This window comes from Ovis canadensis, chromosome 1 (assembly GCF_042477335.2).
Source record: "Ovis canadensis isolate MfBH-ARS-UI-01 breed Bighorn chromosome 1, ARS-UI_OviCan_v2, whole genome shotgun sequence".
Lineage (NCBI taxonomy): Eukaryota > Metazoa > Chordata > Mammalia > Artiodactyla > Bovidae > Ovis > Ovis canadensis.
The window spans coordinates 30,175,660-30,194,300 of record NC_091245.1 but is presented as its reverse complement, the minus strand read 5'-3'; the positions used below and the strand labels follow the sequence as shown (position 1 = coordinate 30,194,300).

The window sequence follows — 18,641 nt, the reverse complement described above, 5'->3', positions numbered from 1 at the left end:
GAGAAGAACTGGAAAAGAGAGCCGAACAGACATTCCTAAATCTGGCTTAATATATCTGAGCTATAAACAGCTTTATGATTATTGTTTGAAGTTGAATTTTACTCTCTGGAAAATATTTTACAATAGTATGTAACCCCGTGTACTAATTAGCTCTTCTCTATAATATGTCCAACCATTAACTTATTGAGATTTGTTGATATTAAAAATTGTCAAAGGCTCATATTTTAATCACGCTGATACAGAATTGTTAGGAAGAGTCTTTCTCTCCATTACAGTCAATTCTGACAATTTGGAAGGTTTGAAGGAAAGAAGGAAGCTCTGTTGTGATATGTTGATAGTAATAGAAGTGAGTGATGAAAGTCAAGTAATTGTTTAGTGTTAGGTGACTTGCAATATCATTGTTAGAAACACTGTTTTTAGAGTGTTTAGCTTTTAATCATCTGTACTTACTCTTACATAATGCAAATACACGTTGGAATGCTCTGAATTTTAGTTGTTCCAATCAAGAGTTTGTTAATTTTATTTCCTACCCTTTATACAAAGCTTATAAGGAAGATTTATAATAAATAAATATAAATAAAATGAAATTCAGGATCAACAAAAGCATTGATTGGAAAAGAATGTCAAGCCCAGGAGGTTAAAAAATACCTTGTGTATATGCAGAATTAGGTTGTGAGGTTCCTGGAGGACAAAGGTAAAAGGGGAATCACATTTCTTCGGTTGTTCTCAATACCCTAGAGGAAGAAACAGAATGGTTTCTCAAAAGAAACAAGAACCTAAAAGAAACTTAACACAAAGGTCTTCAGATAACGGACACATAAAGGGAGAGCGACTAGGAAACCTCAGCAGCATCTTTAAAGCAGACACCATCCTGGGTTTCATGAGTGCCCCTCAGAGGCTGAGGACAGAGTACTCTGCGCACTGTGGTGACTTTGGTTTTGTTGGAACCTGAGATGATACCGTCTGTGTCTTAATTCAGGAATACGACCTATACTGTCTAGAGAAGTGAACGGACTGCATGTCCGTATAGCCTGGCCCTGCATATTCCAACCAGGCTTCCAGTGTGGGATTAGGCAGCAGCCCGAAAAGGCTTGCTCTGTGGCTTGGGCTTACAGAGGGTACTCTGTTTTGCTGCTTGAGAACTGGACTCATGAATTGGCTGGACACGTACATCCTCAGAATGCATGAACAGGTTATTAGTGGAGGCCTTTTCTGTGCCTTTGAGCCATCGAGTAAGGGATCCAAGATCCCTTCATTGATACTGAGGGCAGAGTGGGAATATGTTTTGAAATGAGCAGTCTTTGCCATTTCTGGAGTATTGTCTGTATGCCAGTGCGTATCCTAGGCCCTTTACACACGGCACTCTGCAGTGTAGGTGCTAGCCCCAGTTGTGAATGGGGAAACCAGGACAGAATGTCCCCTGAAGTATCTTTCCATCTCACCCCACGGGGCCCTGCGTGCCTGTGGCCCCAGTGCACCGGCAAGAGAGTTTGATCACTCCTGCTCTCCCTGCTAGTCCCAGCTTCCACTATGGAATTTTATTTTCAATCCTTATTTGGAGGGGAAAACAAAATACTAAATTCAAAAGAGCGGAGTAGTTCTCTCAAGGCTGGCTCATTGTCTGGAAGCCTGGATCCTGCCACCTGCTGTGGACCTCTCTCTTCTCCACAGAGCTCACCATTCCCTAGGGTGTAGGTAACACTCCGAGACCACTGGCTTTCCTCTCATCCCTTGACTGAGCACTTCCTGCTCTGGAAGGATTCCTTGCCTGAGACATCTGCTCACACCCACCAAACAGGAGCTTCTTTAGAACAAGGATTGTCCCCTTCAGCTTGTATCCCAGCATGAGCACCATGACCCACAGAGGATGCACTCAGGGCCATTTGATCTGTGACTGAGAGGAGGAGGCAGGAAAGGAACAGACATGTGTGAGCCTTCGTAGTCCCCTGGGCAGTTGCTGTTCATCAGTGATGATTTCTTTAATCTGTGAGATGGAAGATTGAGACTTGTCTCTGCTTGATTATTTTAATTCAGGATTTTGACTCTATGAAAAGAAATTCTTCTTTCTTCAAAAATGGGGTGTTTTTTCTTTTGTCTTGTTTTTCTATCTTAGCTTCAGAAATGGAGCAATTAAGAATCAGCCCAGCTACCATGCTTGAAGATGAGATTACCTGGCTGGATAACTTTGAACCCAATCGTACAGCTGAATGTGAGACCAGTGAAGCAGACAACATCTTATTGGCAGGACACTTACGGCTCATCAAGACCCTTCTTTCACTCTGTGGGGCCGAAAAGGAAATGCTTGGTAATTATTCATCTTATCATGTGACAGAGTACCTCAGTGCTCAGGTATTGACATAGTGTTGTATGAAATTGGGAACATAAGACAGGTGCTGAGTGTTCCATAGAGAACCAACCCTTCAGACAATAGGAGATTGTCTGGAATTTTAACCAATCTGGCTAACCAATATAAGGTGTATTTTATCTGTGTCATAAAACCATATAGAGAATTTTAAAGTGTTCAAAATAGTTGGATCACGTAACAAAAAACTACTAAATCATGGATTTTTCTTTTTTTTACAGTTACATACTTTTAAAATATAGTCCATTGTATCTATGTCTTTCACAGATTATTCTTGTCTGGAGAGCCAGGCCCCAACCACCACCCCCTGGGTGGTGGGATACATATATAATTTGTAAAGGCATATTCAGTATTATAAATTATATTCAGAAAACAAATCAAAATGTTGATTATCACTTCTGTCACACAAACTAAGTTCTATAAAAATTTTCTTGGCTACTGGGGATACATAGAAAAGAGTGATCCTAAACCAGGGTGAGATTGGGCACATCATTCTTACCTGAAGATTTTTAAAGTTTTCAGACCTTTTATGTGGACTCCCCCTGTGCCCAGAGTAAAGAACATTATTCACCCAAACTATACGCCTTGTGGTGTTCTTGGCGTTTCTGTTCCTTAAGTGAAAGTGTAACTCCTTTCACTGTATTGTCAGCTCTTAAAGGAAGGTACCTGCACTTGTCTATCTTTGTATCCTGTTCCCTGACTCTCCCACCCATCCCCACCCTGCTGCCCCACAGAGCTTTGCCAGGTCCCGTAAGTGCTCGAAAAATGAGCATCAAGTAGAATGAGTGTCCTGCCACTGGGTGGCCACAGGAGCCTTTGCTGCTCTGATATGAAAGTGCAAGACAGGATCTTTCAATTAAATGTGTGTTCATCCTCAACATGAATATTATGCTCTATTCCAGGTTCATCACTCATTAAACCATTGTTAGATGACTTCCTTTTCCGAGCTTCTAGAATTATTTTAAATAGTCATTCTCCAGCTGGCAGTGCCGCCATCAGTCAACAGGACTTTCATCCAAAGTATGGAAAATGCACGTTGTGTTCAGTTTTGGTAAAAATTCTAATTCGAAACTTTAGTCCAAAAGATTTGCTTAACTTGGAGTCTGTCTTCCATCTTGTGAGTGTGTGTAGCTTGTAAGATATTACCCTCTGTGTAAAGAAATGCATGTAAGGGGGCTTAGGATAAAGCCTACCGGCACATAGTATTGCTGAGCAAGTATGCTAGAATTGATGCTATCATCAGGATGGAAGAGTAAGAATGTTAACTTGATCAGTAACAAATTCCGAGAGAAACTGAGGTTTTAAGAATGGCTTCCAGAGTAAATCAGGCTTTGAGTCTTGAGGGATTCTGTGAGCAGAAAAGTATTGGTGCTTCAGTGCATGAACCCTGCAACTTGCTGAGTATTGACTGTGTCCTGATAATTAAAACTGATAGTGCTTTACTACAGTGGTAATTTTAAAATCCAATTTTGTATCAGTTTTTATGGGTAGAAATTTGGAAGTGTTGACCCTGCATGGGTGCTCTTTATGCTCTTGGAGAGAGGAAGATGCAGCTACAAGCTGCCATCTTATTTGCTCTCAACCTAACTTACTTTGTTCTTTTCTCATGAAAACCAGAGTTAATTGAGGTAATCCTGAAGAAACTGAGGATTTGGTATTTAACCAGGGAAAAAAATTCCCATACAATTTTAGTAATTATTGAAATGGGCAAGGCATAATAAGCAGTATTTTATGAAATCTTAAGAGGTGTCTTATCATGTATAGATATTTCTCTATCTAGAAATTCCTTGTTAGCAAAATCTGTTTTAGGTAATCTTCATTAAAACTCTCGGGGTGCCCTTCACACTGTGACCCCAGTCCTTACCCCTGCCCTAGTCTTGTTCTGGAAGATTTGGTGCTAAGTCGTGAGAGTCTTTTGTTAAAGCAGTGGAAACACATGATTATCTCAGCTTTCAGTGAACAGAGACAACAAATCTTCAGCAGTTTTCACTGAAATGTTTTTTTCATGAATCCTTCCATTTGTATTTATTATTATAAAAGTAATATATCCATCAACAAGGAGTTGATTTTAAATCACATACAGTACCTTGAATAGAAAAGGAAATACTGTTTCGTCGCTCCCTGGTGTACTGAATGGCGTTCATTTATCACAGCGACTCACAGCTTTTTCCTACCTAAATTCTAAAGCCAGCAAGAGATTTAAAATACACAGAAACTCTCTTCACAAGTAATACTATTCTTGTATCATACCAACAAAATAACTTCTTAATGTATATATAGATTTCTATAATGGTACCTTCTATTCATTCTTTACCTGTCCTTTGCAACCCAGAAATGCAGTTAAAAGCAGAGGATAGTGCCAGGTCCATGGCCTGTATCCTCGGTGCCTGATGCAGTTCTGATCTCCATGCCCCTCAGGCCCCTCTTGAACACATCTCCTACACTCCATTCCATAATTGTTTCTCTCAGAGGTTGGATGTCCTCTTTTCTGTGTATCCTTCCTAACCTGCGACCTCCTAAGAAATGCAAGGTTGACTTAGGTGACAGTGAGAAATTACTGTCCATCCCCCAAATGATTTCTGCTAAAGGGGAGTAGTAAAGAAGCCTTTGGTTTCCTGCAGAATGCTTGCAAGATATCTTTCACTGTCACTTTATAAACACACTGACTTGGCAAGCTATTTCTGTCTCCACATTTTCAGCAAAATAGAAAGTTGACTAGTATCCTTGATGTTTATGGGCATCTGTTCTGATTTGTATAGCTTTCTGCCATGTAGATATTTGAATTTCAGGGTAATATATACAAAAACTTTTCTTCCTACCTATTTTGATTGAAAGATAGTTGTTTCCATGTTATTTTTTGGTAAAGTTTTCAGACTCTTTATATTCTTGCTAATCATCCCTTAGATAAGAGTATCCTGGAGTCATAATGGAAAGAATTGCTACTTTATCATCAGGCCAAGAAGATACTTAGCTCTAAATCATAATCATCCTTCCTCTGTTCATGGTCTCTTCCTTTGTTACCTGATCACCTCCCACTAGATTCCTGGGTTCTGACTTAACCCTGTTTTAGAGATTGCACCTCTTATATTTTCATTTCAAATGTTGGTTTAATTTAATGAGCGACTTAAGTAAGCTATTCACTGTTGAAATTCACTTGTGTCTTTTGTTTTTAGGTGTAGTACAGTGAACAGCCGATTGGCAGCCTACGAAGTCCTTGTCATGCTGGCTGATAGCTCACCTTCAAATCTTCAAATTATTACAAAAGAACTACTTTCTATGCATCATCAACCTGATCCTGCTCTTACCAAGGAGTTTGATGTAAGTTTTCTAGACCTTGATGCACTTGATTTTTTTTTAGAATGAGCTCTTGTTTAAACATAGTATCTTAAAACTATATTTGCATTATCCTAGTCACAAAGTCAGTGTTATTCCTTTGCTTATCATGTTCACATACTCAAATTAGCTGTAAGCTATAGTGTATTATCCTAATACATTACTAAATGGTACCCTTTTAATTAAAAAAAGAAGACTTTTTAATTTTTGTTTTTTACTTACTTACGTATTTTTGGCTGCTCTGGGTCTTCGTTGCTACACAAAGGCTTTCTCTAGTTGCGGCCAAGTGGGCGCTGCTCTAGTTGCGGAGCACAGACTTTTCATTGCAGGGACTTCTCTTGCTACGGAGCATGGGCTATAGGCACGTGGGCTTCAGTAGTTGTGGAGCATGGGCCCAGTAGTTGCAGCTCACAGGCTCTAGAGCACTGACTTTTCTGGAGCAGTAGTTGTGGCTCCCGGGCCCAGTTGCCGCTAGTCTTGTGGAATCTCCCCCAGACCAGGGATCAAACCCGTGTCCTCTGCTTTGGCAGGCAGATGCTTCATTGCTGGGCTACAAGGGAAGTCCCCAAAAAAGGGACTTTTTGACATTTGACTTTTGACATTTTTAAGTCAACTGATAATTATTCACAGTATAAACTAGCATTTCAACCTATTTTTTGAGAAACTATGCTTGGTACAGTGACAGGCACTAGGGCTACAAACTCAAACAAACACTGGCTCTGGCACAATCTAGTCTGTGTTCACTTAAATTCAACTAAGATTTATTGAGTTTACTGTACATTGAGGTGCTATATATTCAAAAGCAGAGACATTACTTTGCCGACTAAGGTCTGTCTAGTCAAGGCTATGGTTTTTCCTGTGGTCATGTATGGATGTGAGAGTTGGACTGTGATGAAAGCTGAGTGCTGAAGAATTGATGCTTTTGAACTGTGGTGTTGGAGAAGACTCTTGAGGGTCCCTTGGACTGCAAGGAGATCCAACCAGTCCATTCTGAAGGAGATCAACCCTGGGATTTCTTTGGAAGGAATAATGCTAAAGCTGAAACTCCAGTACTTTGGATACCTCATGCGAAGAGTTGACTCATTGGAAAAGACTCTGATGCTGGGAAAGATTGGGGGCAGGAGGAGAAGGGGATGACCGAGGATGAGATGGCTGGATGGCATCACGGACTCGATGGACGTGAGTCTGAGTAAACTCTGGGAGCTGGTGATGGACAGGGAGGCCTTGCGTGCTGCGATTCATGGGGTCGCAAAAAGTCGGACACGACTGAGCGACTGAACTGAACTGAACTGAACTGAGGCTTCTGGAGCTCAAAAATGAAGATATTGATTCCAGCCCTTAGATAGAGGTATATCCTGAATGCTCTGATAACAGAGGCGCTTTGACACCAGATGGTGGGTATTTCAGAACACTTCTTAGAAATTATAGCATTTAAAATAGAGCCCTTCACAGTAGTGAGCCAATTGAGGCAAGGTGGGAAAGTCATTTCAGACAGGAGAAGCCATGTCAACATCTACAAGAGGGAAACAAGCTGCAGAAAGATGCCCTGGAGCACCAGACCAAGAGCAAGAGGACACTTAAAGCACCCTCCATGAACATGCAGAGGCAGCCTTACCCCTTTGGATGCCTGAGCTGAGCACTGTGAAGCAAGCAGGGAGAGAAGTGAGAACAGGTGTTCTAAATAGAGGAAATAGTACTTGCAAAGTGAAATGTGTGCGTAAACTGGGAGCTGTTTTGGTATGAACTGTTTAGTTTATAATGCTTACTTTATGCTATGCTTTAAGTTTTACATGCATTTAATAATCAGATTAAAATGACAATCTTACTTTAGTAAGCCAGGGATTATATCAGCATAATCAAGAAAATATTTGTCATATAAATACACTTTTAGCACTGTTATCAACCAGTTTTTTCTTGTTTTGCAACTTTTTTTTAATCTGTGCTTTGGACTACAAATAAATTACAGTGTTAATTAGATCATAAAAATCACCTTGCTCTAAGTATATGTTGAATGTTGATGAAAAGTATATGATATTTAGCAATTCCTTTCAGTCCAGAAGATCTCCAGGGTCTTGTCACTTTGTTAGTTATTACATGGATGCAGGTACTTGATATATGCAGATAAAATATGGTTCTGGTCATAGCATTCGCACCAAATTCTACTGTAATCACGTTTCAGAGTGTGTCACTACAGTATCCTTTTTCACTTGGAGACGTGCCATGTTGAACTTTATTCAGGATGCCTTTTCTAAATTATTTCTACCTAGGAAAACACTGTACTAGAATCTGCATTATTACAAAACATCCTTAAGTAAAATGCTACAGTATTTACATATTTTTTTAATTGCATGCTTATTAGAGGAAATTCAGTAGAAGAATGTTACCTTCTCAGAAAGTAAGAGGAATATGAGCCTTCCTTGACCATCCAGACATGTTAGGATTCTTCCTAGTAAATGCTTCACAGAACCCTTCCTACTTTTCAAAGTACTACCTCAGTTTGAAAATACGTATCTATCAATATTTTTACTTAATGTCTACCCTACTATATAATGTAAGCTCCTTGAGATCAAAGAACAAATATATTTCTGCTCTCTCATATCCCTGGCTTCAGGGTACTCTAAAGAAGTATTTGTTGAATGATAATGAAGTGACTAAATGCATGACTACGTAGTGAATATGTAAATACATGCTTCATATATGGGAGGTATTTTAGGAACTAAATGGAAACACTAAGATGGTCAGTTAGAATTGCGTTGCATCTGTGGAGATGCTTTGTGGACATGGGTTTGCTACCATAGCTCGTTGACACACTGGATGGATACATTTGCAAGGTTCTCTCTTTTCCTCTGGGATATCTGACATTGCTGTGAGGAAGTCTGCTAGTGGCCAAGATACTAACTCTGTCTCTACGGTTTCTACTCCTTTTTTCCTAGTACCTTCCCCCTGTGGATAGCAGGTCCAGCTCAGGGTTTGTGGGGCTGAGGAATGGTGGTGCTACGTGTTACATGAATGCAGTCTTCCAACAGCTATATATGCAACCTGGTCTCCCAGAGGTGATTTCCTTCCTCTTTTCTGTTTAGTTTCGTAAATGTGTGTGCCTGAGAACTGTTCCATATTCATATATTGCATTTTGGGGTTTACTAAAACTAGACCTAACTAGAGACTCTGTAGTAACTTCTGAAGTCTGTATAGATGACATTGCTCATAGTCGTAAACTTTTACAAATCTGCTGAGGTCTCATACTGCCTGACAGATGAATTTGACCTAATGTGATTTTTTTTTTTCCTAATGTGATTTTTTAACTCCTAAAATTATTCTCAAATTCTGTCCCATAAAGCTATCAATGTTTCTTCTGTTTCAGAAATATTTAGACTCTATCATTTGCACTTTGTAATAATCTACTAGTAGGTCATGATATAGCAGCAAGTAGTTTTGAGAATATCCTGTGTCACTATGTCGTACTCATTTCTTGTAAAGATCCTGGTATTGCTGGTCTCAGTTTTTCATAGCCGAACAGAAGCTCAGAGGTGATTCGTTCATTATTATAGTAGCTAGCAGTGTTGGAGCTGAACATGCGCAGAGTTGTAGCCACAGCTAAACACACATGTCATTCTGAAAGAACAGGTGGGCACTTGGAGTATAGAAATCAAGGTTTTCTGAAAGTGGTTGAACATTTCTAATTTAATACATTTAATTTCTTTTCAGTCGTTACTTTCAGTGGATGATGACACGGACAATCCAGATGATAGTGTATTCTATCAAGTACAGTCTCTCTTTGGGCATTTGATGGAAAGCAAACTACAGTACTATGTACCTGAGAACTTTTGGAAGGTATTTCACCCAGTAACTCTTTAGATTGAAAGATGTTAGCTATTTGGAATGTGGCTACATTCTTTCTCTAGTGATAACTGTCTCTGGTTTATTAACTCTAGACTAATGCCATTGCCAAGAACCTATAAAAGAAATATCTTTACCATTCTTCTTCAGGTGATTAGAATGTTGAAAATAGTCATTTAGATAATTTCTAGAGATTTGCTAGTCTTAATTGTTTGGGCTGTTTTCCCCTTATTCTTACTTATCTGTTTGAAATATTTGTTCAAATTACTCCTCTGCACATATGCCAATTTCACTAGTACCTCTAAATAAAGAATATTTTAAAGCATTGCTGTATTATGGTTTGCCTTATATTTCCCCCATAGGTTGGATAGTTTCTAGGAGAGAAACTGTCTGTTCCTTGACCTTAAATCTCACCCTATATGGTTTCATACACTTACTATAAAGAGACTGAGGAAAAACATAGATGGCTGAATGCAAGCTAATCTCACATCAGTAAAAACTTTTATATCCTCATAGTGAACTTGATTTTTAGAAGCATTTAAAGATTCTCTCGCATTCATTTTCTACCATCTTCAGAAATTGCTATTTTTCCTTCAACAATGTATTTAATTCTTGTTACATAGATTTTCAAGATGTGGAACAAAGAACTTTATGTGAGAGAACAGCAGGATGCATATGAATTCTTCACCAGTCTCATTGATCAGATGGATGAGTATCTCAAGGTAGAAAAAACTTGCATTTTTCCCTCTCATTCTGTCAAAGTCTAGCATGAGAACAGTGCTTTAGAATTTGGGATTACAAATCAGAAAGTGATTATCTTTAACACCACAACTGTAATTCATTTCATCTGGGTTTGAATATCAAAATATACAGAACACTATAGATTATAGATTTATTTTCTTAATTCATCTGACACTTGTATGTAGTTCTTAACCTATATCCCATAGTAATGACTATTTGTAGCTGTGCACTATGTGTCTGCATTGACATAACCTTGCCTCAGAGCAGTGCAGCTGTCAGCAGTGAACCCGTGGCTCCACACAGAGCTGTCTTGCTTTGTCAAAGGGAATGAAAGAACCAGATTCAGAAGTTGTTTGTGGTTACGTGACCCAGAGCTTCCTACCACTACCCAGTAAAACCTGTCACAAGCTTCCTAAGTGGTGTTGCCTTCTAAGACACAGACCGCCTCCGTCACTGCCAGCATTACCTGTCCTCTCATCAGAAGGCACAAGTTACCTGTTTCTTTAAAAAAAGATAATGTACAGGGATTTCTCTGGTGATCCAGTGGTTAGGACTCTGCTTCTACTGCAGGGGGCCCAAAATAAAATAACTTACAGATTTGTAGCATTCTATCCACAAGAAGAAAGAAATCATGGAGAGTCCCTGCTAGCTTGGGGACTGTGGCAAGGGGAGAAGGACTCAGGTGACCATGGAGAGTGCCGTCCTTGTCATCAGTGTGGCCGACGGCTCTGCTCTTCCTTTTCTGATTGTTTACGTTCCTCTGACAGTGGGTCTACGGGTTGTAATGCTTTCATTAGTTCCTAGCTTAAACTACCAAGCCGACTAAGTTTATTTTGTTGGGTAAATTAAAATCTGTGCTTTAGCTTAGGTCTAAATAAAATTCTGTATAAACAACCTGAAAGTTCTAAAGGTGTCAACTGAAGTTTTAACTCTGTTATTTCAACAGAAAATGGGGAGAGACCAAATCTTTAAGAATACTTTTCAGGGCATCTATTCTGATCAGAAAATCTGTAAAGACTGTCCTCACAGGTTAGTGAAAATAACACTGACATCAAAAAAATAACCATCATCCTTTTTGAATGATTCTTCTAATATGGTGTAGATTTTTTATTCCTTGAGAGGCTTGCAGATATATCTCCTAATAGATCTATATTTGTTTTTTGAATTAAATTTCTTTGGTTTCATTTCTAAAGTTTTTTTGTTGAAATTCTTAATTTTAAGCAGTTCTAAGTGGTCAAAATTTGGCGTTTTTATTTGGTAGTTTACTTTTAGAAGGATGAGGGAAGGTATTGTTAATTACGCTGATTATGAATGTAGTTCTAAGTTTAGTCTCAATTATTGTGGTAATTTCAAGATTTTTTCATTCCATTGTTGATCATGGTTTTTCTGTTGTTTGCTATTCAAGATACGAGCGTGAAGAAGCTTTCATGGCTCTCAATCTAGGAGTTACTTCCTGTCAGAGTTTGGAAATTTCTTTGGACCAGTTTGTTAGAGGAGAAGTTCTTGAGGGAAGTAATGCGTATTACTGCGAAAAGTGTAAAGAAAAGGTATTACATTTGCCCTTTAAAAAAAAATAGGTTTAATTTGTTATTCATGTTTTATGTAAGATCAGTTTTAACCTCCTGTTGTTATTTCCATTAGATTGTGTATTGACTAGTGTTCACACAGATGGGAAAACCCTGTACAAATCTATGACCTCTGTATTAATTACTTTGATGTTTTATCATCTCCATGGAAATAATTGGGTTTTGCTTCTCTGTAGAGAACAACAGTGAAAAGGACCTGTATTAAATCGTTACCTAGTGTCTTGGTCATTCACCTGATGAGATTTGGATTTGACTGGGAGAGTGGACGCTCCATTAAATACGATGAACAGATAAGGGTAACTTTTGTTTTCCTAGTTTTTTTAATAGCTATTATTACTGCACTCTCTTTATTGCTTCCTTTTCTGTATTTTCAAATTTCATTTAAAATGGGAAACCTTAGCATTCTGAGAAGAACACAGCCCGTATCTTAAGCCACTGGTACTAGCGGCACAGGCAGATTCTGGACAATGACCTTCATATCTGGAAGGCGTCCCGGTGACAGAAGAGGAAGCCCTTCCTTAATGCTCCAACAGGAGACTACTTAGACTCTCCCGGACCTGCGAGCCATTCTGAGATGGTGTGCTTGAGTTGGAGGGTATTCCTTGCTTAAATTAGGAAAACACATCCCTCTTGTTTGTACAGAATTCAGTGGCTGTGGCCCTGTATGTTGCTAACCATCATCAATGTGCTGTTTTTGCTTTTAAATAGTTTCCCTGGATGCTAAACATGGAGCCTTACACGGTTTCAGGAATGGCTCGCCAAGATTCGTCTTCCGAAGTTGGTGAAAATGGGCGAAGTACAGATCAAGGAGGTGGAGGATCTCCACGGAAAAAAGTTGCCCTCACAGAAAACTATGAACTTGTTGGTGTCATTGTACATAGTGGGCAGGCGCATGCGGGCCACTACTACTCCTTCATCAAGGATAGGCGGTAAGCGGCTCTCACGCCACGCCACCCCTCCGGCAGGCTCTCCTCCTGCCCTCCTTTTCCTCCTCTGCTCCCCCGCCCTCCTGTGCCCCTCCCCTGCTCCCCCTCCCGCCCTCCTGTCTCTCTTCTGTGCATTCTCTTCCTCCGGTGTCCCTCCTTCACCCTTGCCCTCCAGTATCTGTCTTCTGCTCCCTCTTCCCTACTGTTACTCACACTTACCCTTATGTAGAGCAGAAGCTTTCACATTGCTCTTTGATCTTATTTCCCGTATTGGATTTTTAAAACTTGTTGCAACTGTTTTATCCCTTTATTCTGAAAAGTTGTTTAAAAAATTGAAGTAACTTTTGCTATGTTTTTCTTAGGTGTTTTCAAATGGTAATTACCTTCTGTATTTATAGACAGTACATAGAGATGAATGCTGGGGACGGAAGTTTGGCTTTTTAACCTCATGTTTGTTTTATCAAATGTGCACTCTAGGGGATGTGGAAAAGGAAAGTGGTATAAATTTAATGACACAGTTATAGAAGAATTTGACCTTAATGATGAGACCCTGGAGTATGAATGCTTTGGAGGAGAATATAGACCAAAAGTTTACGATCAAAGTAAGTTTTTACAAATGTATATTTTCCATTGGTTTTATTTTTTAATATGTACTTTTCTATCACATTGAAAGCAGTATTTTTTATATAAAAATAGAACCAATTTTATTTATTTATTTTGTTTACTTACAGCTGCTCTAGGCATATAGATCCACAAACTCCTTGATAGCCAGAGTGAAAAAGTTCAAGCTGCTTACAAAATTTTTTTAATTTTTTTGATTCTTTACAACATTCCTAGGGTAAGGAGTAAGTTAAGTGTGAGAAATGAATATTACAGAACAACTTGAAAGAATTTCAACCTTAAAAATAGTTTCAGAAGAAGTAGTTGTCCACTAAAATGTTCGAATTTCCTTTTCACTTACGTAGAGGTATATGATTAATAGAGAAGATATCTCTAGCACCTGTGTTTTTAAAGCTGTATTTGTTAGTGTGGCAAACGAATCTTTCCACAGCCCCCACCCCCAGAAGAAAAAACACAAAAGTACTTGACAGAATCCCATCAGAATTCACTATTTGAAGAAACCTTGGCATTTTTTATACTTGACTTCAAAATAGTCTAGGGGCATTTAAAATTTTCCCCCTGTGTGAGATGCACAATATTAGATCTTGATACCAGACCGTGGTAGTCATGTATCTAAAGGTGGCAGCCTTTAGTGGCTGAATATAGTGTCTTTACCAAAATTTACGTGGATTTGGCTGTTTTGTGCAGAAATGGTTAAGGGAGGCCAATTATAGCCCCAAACGGTGCCACAGAATTGACTTTCAAGTGTGACTTGCCCTTTGATTGGATTTCAGCTTGCCTGGGAAAGTTTACCTTCTTTCCCTTACGTCTTTACCATATAGCTCCCTTACTCCCTGCCCCTCTGGAGCACCGTCTGAGTGATTTTAAGTCTCACTCTGAAAAGACATGCACTTTACTTATACTTTGCATTTAATGAATTTTGGAAGTACTTACTTGCTGGATTTTTGTTGTTTTAAATTGTCAAGAGAAAATTTTCTATTTACAAAGAGTTCTTCCCGTTGTCTCATTATGAAGCGAACCCCTATACTGATGTGCGCCGAAGATACTGGAACGCATACATGCTCTTTTACCAGAGGGTGTCTGATCAGAACTCCCCCGTGTTACCAAAGAAGAGTCGAGTCAGCGTCGTACGGCAGGAAGCCGAGGACCTCTCTCTGTGAGTGTCTCCTCTGTGTAGTTTGCTGTGTGATTTCAGTAGGTGATATTGTGATCTTTAGAGCATGCTCTTTGGTATTTAAAGGTAATTAGCTAAACTAAAGAGAAATTCTAAAAAGCAAGTAAGTAAATCCCTCTACCCCCTGTCTTTCTTCTCACTGCTATCTTGGCAAGTTGGGAAGTAACCTTGGTGGTTACCTCCTTGGCAAGAAGTTCTTTGTATTTAGAAACATGGAGAGAAATTATTTCATTTTAGAATTGAGATTTTTAAAAATCTCATTTATTGAGTGCACTTTATGTCCAGAACCTAGTACTATGCCAGCACTGTCTGAAAGGTGTTTTTTTTTAAGTCCTATTTTCTACAAATTTGCATTTTAATACATTGGATCATGAAACTGTACAGTTTATTTTTAAATCTAACACGTTATTTATGTCTCTTAGGTCAGCACCATCTTCACCAGAGATTTCACCTCAGTCGTCTCCTCGGCCCCATAGGCCTAACAATGACCGACTGTCTATTCTAACCAAGCTAGTGAAAAAAGGTGAGAAGAAAGGACTATTTGTGGAGAAAATGCCTGTTCGAATATACCAGGTAAGAACTGTATAACAAGTTCTAAGGGAGAAAACCCAGATAAATGTCGAAATCTTATCTCATAGGTCCAGAACTACTGTTGCCGGCCTTCTTGTGGACATAGTTATGTCCAGAACTTCTGACTCAGCGACAGCCTAGCACAGTGTCCTCTGACCCTCCTTGTCCCAGAAGTGGCTATAGACTCAGGGTTGATGAGCACCGTTCCTGGCCTGCTGTGTGCCTGTGGGTGCCCCCTGTAAGCAAGGGGGAAGGAGAGGGCAGTGCAGAAACTCATTGCTGAAATTAACTTATAAAATCTGGAAAGAAAAATAAGGTTCATAACCTTTGGGTAGAACTAATAATAACGATGATGATCATCAGTTATTGAATACCTACCCTGTGCTACACGCTTAAATCCCTAATTCTTAAAACACTCTTGTGGAGTAGCAGGTTTAATTCCCATTTTTCAGGTGAAAAGGGGAGAAAGCTCAGAAGGGAGAAATAATGCTGCCAGCGTCACAGAGCCAGGATTTTAATTCAGACTGTCCCATTTCCCTGTCCAGACTTTATACACTAAGTAATCAAGAGCTAAGTAGCCAGAATCAAAAAATTTAAGAGAAATATGAAGTCTTTGGTTTAAAAAAAAAAAAAAAAGGTAAATTAAGCCATCTGATACATGGAGAGCATGGAGTTGGTTGTATTTGGAAAAACTCTGATTGTCCCTTTCCACTCAGAGTAACAGATTAGAATTGACTTGTCACATGGTGGTTTTCCTGAATTTCCCAGAAGAATTGGGTCATTTAGTGAATAATAATTCACCATTTTACAACTCTTTATCTTTGAAAGTTTTTCCTCTCTCCTTTTTAAAAATTTCAAAGCTTGAGAGAAGTATTTTATGAACCTGTTTTACCCTAACTTATCACTAAAATATCTTTTACATGTTGAATAATTTTACCCTGTTTCTTAAAACTAATTAACACTTTTGTTTTGTAGATGGTGAGAGACGAAAACCTCAAGTTTATGAAGAATAGAGATGTGTACAGTAGTGATTATTTCAGTTTTGTTTTGTCGTTAGCATCACTGAATGCCGTAAGTACTAGTCGGAGTTTCACTAGAGACGTTAGAAAGGATCATAGTTGAAAATCTTTCCACTAACGCAGTCAGTGGGCTTCCCTTATGGCTCAGCTGGTAAAGAATCCGCCTTCAGTGCAGTAACCTGGGTTCGATTACTGGATTGGGAAGATCCCCTGGAGAAGGGAATGGCTACCCACTCCAGTATTCTGGCCTGGAGCAGTCCATGGACGGTCCATAGGGTTGCAGAGTCAGACACGACTGAGCGACTTTCACTCAACTCAAAGCATTCAGTAACTTATCCTTATTCTTACATGTTAGCATTTAGATTATATGCCCAAAGAAATTCTCACAAATGTGTCAGTCACTGAGTGATATTCAAATACAGGCAGTATTCAGAATGTACAGTGCAGATTGTGAATGAGTACAGCTTTCCACTTATTGGCTTTTTTAAGTGCTTTTATTATATTTTGTAAAGAATTTAATAGCCATAAGTGACGTAAATGGATATTGTGCTGTGAGGAGATTGATCATCGTAATTTGTAGTCAGACGTTGCTAGTCTCCAAGTGCTTCTTTTCTGTGAGTACCATGATCACAGTTTGCCAATAAGGGGAAGACTTTCTTAGTCTGTTAGTACATTACTTAACATCTTATGGTCTAAAGGCTCTATTTTGAGAAGGCTTCATGTAAGAAATGCAGATGATATCTTTCTTAATCTTTTTAAAATTTAACTGGAACATTTTCTATAACAAACTGGCTTTATTTTTCTTACTAGTATTTAACTTTATTATATATATTATTATTGTTATATATCTTTTTACTCAGTTTGTAACAATGCATAGTAATCTATAAAACTGTGAAAAAAAATCTCTTTTTTTCCTCCCTCTCTCACAGACTAAATTAAAGCATCCATACTATCCTTGCATGGCAAAGGTTAGCTTACAGCTTGCCATTCAATTCCTTTTTCAAACTTACCTACGAACAAAGAAAAAACTCAGGTAAGAAATGTTATGTTCTCACAGTCTGTTCTGCAAAAGGCATTAATTAAACAAAAGTTGAATTTATAAATTCAGACACTCAAAAATTCAAAACATTCTTTTAAATATTTGAAGGCAATTACTAATACATTCTGATGCTGAAGACATGAGTTCCTATTTTTAAGGAATTTCTAATCCAGGAGGAAAGATGGAAAAAATAGAAAAAGAAATAACTGTGGTATAAGGTTTAGATGCTGTTTATCTTTAGAACCTGGGGAAAGTTATATCCAGACGTGGGGATTGAACTAACTATCTGTGTTAGTCCAGCGATCATTGAATACATACTTATCCTCCACCCTACTCCCGAGAAAATTTTTAAAAAAATTTTTTTAAGTGAAAGACACTCCATGAATTTATTTGCCAGGCTATCTAACATCACTGTCTTTGCTTTTTTAAAGGGTCGACACTGAAGAATGGATTGCCACTATTGAAGCACTACTTTCAAAAAGTTTTGATGCTTGTCAATGGCTAGTTGAATACTTTATTAGTTCTGAAGGACGAGAATTGATAAAGTAAGTGTCAGTATCTTTTCGTTAAAAGAAATTTGTTTCTCTTCCAGTGATTTAAAGCTGAAGTTTCTTGTAACGCTTTGTTTTTCAACTTGAAATTAGTTTTCTGATTGGAATCAATTTTAAGCAGATAGCCAGCTGCTCAGAGGCAAGCATGTCTTGAACCCCCTGCTGTCACTCAGGGGATTCTCAAATACAAGTCTGTCCCCTCAGGGACTCACAGTCTGGTGTCAGATAAAGATCAGCAGTCCTGGGTTACTGCACAGTAATACCACAGTATTGCTGATATGTTTGGATTCTGGCTAAAACACTCTTTTTCAAAAATCTTTTGATGTGTGTTACCTGTGATAGTATATTTACTTGTGCATCTGTAGTTAAAACATAATTTTGTTTTTCAAGATGGTCCAATCACTGTGAATGTTTATACCTTGCTCCCTCTCATTCTCTTATCCTCAGAGAGTTCAACATTCCTATGGGGATTGCAGCGAGCACCTTGATTTCTCAGTGTCCAGGCTCTTTTATCCCCAGGGACCTCTTCCTCCCTCTGCCACAGCTGTCCTGGCTCACCACCCTAGCCAGTGGCCTTGCCTCGGGTTTCACTCAGGCACAAGTCTAGCCGATGAGCAGCGGCGCCCACCATCGCCCATCACAAGTTACACACCAACCAGTCTCTTCCCACCTTCTCCTTTCCTCCTGATAGGATGGAAGAAGTGTCCTCTCTCCTCTCAAAATGAATCTCTCTACATGAGCAAGGCTTCTCAAGGAAGTTGGTTCTTTATCATTCCAGCATCTTTATCTTCCAGAATTTTCTATCAGGTCACTGCTGTCAGCATACAAATACGCTCTCATACCTCTCAACTTAAAGCAGACCACCGGGAATTCAGAAATGCC

The 18,641-nt window shown here is 38.9% G+C and overlaps 1 protein-coding gene across 4 annotated transcripts in view; it reads left to right on the top strand.

Moving 5' to 3' along the window:
* The window catches only part of USP24 (ubiquitin specific peptidase 24), a 173,484-nt gene that overhangs the window by 126,916 nt on the left and 27,927 nt on the right, over nt 1-18,641 (top strand). For all 4 annotated transcript variants that reach the window (XM_069592612.1, XM_069592594.1, XM_069592616.1 and 1 more), the window contains 16 exons: nt 2,114-2,305; nt 3,265-3,382; nt 5,536-5,680; nt 8,629-8,748; nt 9,401-9,526; nt 10,156-10,254; nt 11,220-11,302; nt 11,679-11,820; nt 12,036-12,155; nt 12,568-12,788; nt 13,263-13,387; nt 14,421-14,562; nt 15,003-15,153; nt 16,126-16,221; nt 17,099-17,202; nt 17,640-17,753. In XM_069592612.1, coding sequence (XP_069448713.1) covers nt 2,114-2,305; nt 3,265-3,382; nt 5,536-5,680; nt 8,629-8,748; nt 9,401-9,526; nt 10,156-10,254; nt 11,220-11,302; nt 11,679-11,820; nt 12,036-12,155; nt 12,568-12,788; nt 13,263-13,387; nt 14,421-14,562; nt 15,003-15,153; nt 16,126-16,221; nt 17,099-17,202; nt 17,640-17,753 — 2,098 coding nt within the window. The remainder of the gene's footprint in view (nt 1-2,113; nt 2,306-3,264; nt 3,383-5,535; nt 5,681-8,628; nt 8,749-9,400; nt 9,527-10,155; nt 10,255-11,219; nt 11,303-11,678; nt 11,821-12,035; nt 12,156-12,567; nt 12,789-13,262; nt 13,388-14,420; nt 14,563-15,002; nt 15,154-16,125; nt 16,222-17,098; nt 17,203-17,639; nt 17,754-18,641) is intronic.